The sequence below is a fragment of the Camellia sinensis genome, chromosome 5 (genome assembly GCF_055761805.1).
Source record: "Camellia sinensis isolate YWXY chromosome 5, ASM5576180v1, whole genome shotgun sequence".
NCBI lineage: Eukaryota > Viridiplantae > Streptophyta > Magnoliopsida > Ericales > Theaceae > Camellia > Camellia sinensis.
In genome coordinates, this window is record NC_138965.1 from 48,545,744 (window position 1) to 48,548,461 (window position 2,718).

At 39.7% G+C, this 2,718-nt stretch overlaps 1 protein-coding gene across 1 annotated transcript; it reads right to left on the minus strand.

The window, feature by feature from the left end:
• Positions 1 to 1,770: 1,770 nt before the first annotated feature.
• LOC145791394 (uncharacterized) lies at positions 1,771 to 2,397 on the minus strand. The gene is made up of 2 exons (XM_082871747.1): positions 2,284 to 2,397; positions 1,771 to 2,085 (listed from the first exon to the last, which is right to left on the minus strand). Exons 1-2 carry the CDS (start codon positions 2,395 to 2,397, stop codon positions 1,771 to 1,773), a joined length of 429 nt encoding a protein of 142 aa, XP_082727873.1.
• Positions 2,398 to 2,718: the final 321 nt, after the last annotated feature.

The window sequence follows — 2,718 nt, forward strand, 5'->3', positions numbered from 1 at the left end:
ATTGAAAAGAAGCTCAAGAATACCTACCTCTTGAAGCGAAGAGTAGAAAGTCGAAATTCCACCGGCGATGAAAACACGATCCTCTTAGATTAAATGGAAGCCCTAGGCAAGCTTTACCCTTTTTCCCAAAGGGCCATGGTTGATAAACCACTAGATCAAGATGTATTTGTAGAGAGAATGAGAGTTTTAGAGAGAGAAAGTATAAATCTAGGGTTTTTAGAATGTTTAGATAGAGAGAAATAAAAAAGTGATCCCAAAAGTGACTTTTACGAACTAATATACGCGCAAACCGCTCGAATGCAAGAAGTGTCACTTGAGTGACCAGACACAATAAGTTAGACCGCTCGAGCACAGTAATTACTGCTTGAGCGAAGAATATAAACTCCCAGAAGTTTTACAAACAGAGGACCATCGCTCGAGCGCAAGAAAGACCGCTTGAGCGAAGAATGCCATCTCACAGTATCTCAGCAGACCTACAAAAGTACTGAAAGTTCACAAAGACCGCTCAAACACATGAATCACCACTCGAGCGAAGTGGAAAAATTCTAGAAAACAATAGTTTTGAAAAACAAGCTACCAACCTGTTCCAAATACAACCAAAACACTTCAATAACCAAACTTAATGAGGAATAAGGAACATGAGCAACCATATAAGACAATGAAACTCGGATCCAGAACATCAAATGGGCCTAGTCTAAGCCAAAATCGCTATAACCTCCCCCTTTAAGGAATTTCATCCCTGAAATTAGAGAGAACACCCAATATACCGGGCCCACCACGGAAAAAGGAAATGTAGCCACCAACCTAAAACTAGATTCATATGTGGGATATGTTCATGGATCTCAATCCAGCACCTCAGTGCCGTAAAGGCTCCCAAGCAACACACAATAGAAAAGAAGTCACAATTGTCTCTTTGACCCACGTACCTGGTGGGATCTATGAGACTAAACCAAACAAGAACCAAGCGCTCAATGGTCAAACAACAAAGGAAAACCACACTCATGACCAGAAATTCTCAAGCAATTCTAACCGAAAAGAGTACTACACACACAGACCACGATCTACAGAGACAACTCTTCAGCATAACCAAAATAACCAACGTCGAACACCGTTTAAACCCAAAACACATCCCTAATAACCAAAACCAAATTATAACACAATTCACTCTTACAAGGTGAAACAAAACAATCACATAAATCGATTTAAGCAACAATTTTCTTATTAATTCAAAAACTCTTTTATCACTTACGCTATTTCCCCAAAAGTTATTCAAACTCACACAATTTCCCAACAAAAAATTGTTCCAAAATTCCAAGAAAATCAAATGTTTTGCAAACATTTTCTCCAAACAATCCGTGAAATTTCAAATCCAAAATTTTTAGTTGAAATGAAATGCCATAAGAGGCCATAAAACCAAACTCACTTTACAGTTCATTTCTCAACAACATCCGGTGAATCTTAACCATCACCCAACCACATTCATCATACCAACGATGATTCCACACGTAACAAACACATTTCTATAGCAACAATGAATAGAAATAAACACAGGACTTTGAGATATAATACAACACACACAGCTTCCCAAATCCGAAAGTTTAAAGCATAATTCAATGGCATAAAAGCGTTCACAAAATTAACATACTAACACGCTACCCCAATTGTGGCAGCATTGTAACATTCAGCGATTTCGACATAACACATTTACCAAAACTCATTCCCATTTAATTAGCCATAATACAAACATTAACATCACAAAAGTCGATAATATTACATGTCTCTAAACAACTCAGGGTATTTTTCTCGAACTTCCTCTTCCCTTTCCCAAGTAGCTTCTTCCACTCCATGGTGATGCCAAAGTACCTTAGCTATGGGGATGGTTTTGCCTCTTAGTACTTGCTCCCGGGTGTCTAAAATATTTACAGGTCTTTCTTCATAAGTAACATTCTTATCTATTTCGATGTCGGCCCAATCTAATACATGTGAGGGATCGGGTTCATATTTGTGAAGCATGGAGACATGAAACACATCATGAATTTTAGACATTTGTGGAGGAAGGGGGAGACGGTAAGTGACTTCTCTCACCTGTTCAATGACGTCAAATAGGCCAATTTATCTAGGTGATAGCTTTCCACTTCAGCCAAGTCTCATCAAACCCTTCTTTGGTGATACTTTCAAAAATACATGGTCACCCACTTCAAAGATGAATGGTCATCTTCTTCGATCCGCGTAACTCTTTTGCCGGCTTTGCGCCATGATTAATCTCTTCCGAATAACAGTTACCTTTTCCATAGTCTCGCGAACTAAGTCTGGGCCAAGCATGGGTGAATCTCCTACCTCAATCCAGCACACAGGAGACCTACATGGACATCCATATAATGCCTCAAAAGGTGCCATCCCAATGCTAGCCTGAAAACTGTTGTTATAGGTAAACTCGGCTAACGGCAGATATTTCTCCTACGTCCCCTTGAAATCTAGTACACAAGCCCTTAACATGTCTTCTAAAATTGGATGGTACGCTCCGACTAGCCATTGGTTTGGGGATGATAAGCGGTACTAAAGTTCAATTGAGTTCCCATGGTAGGTTGCAAGCTTTGTCATAATCGGGCGGTGAAGCGAGGATCTCTATCTGAAACTATACTTATGGGAACCTTGCGGAGCCGAACAACCTCTTTAACATACAACTCTGCTAGGTAATCAACGGAGTCACTCATACAC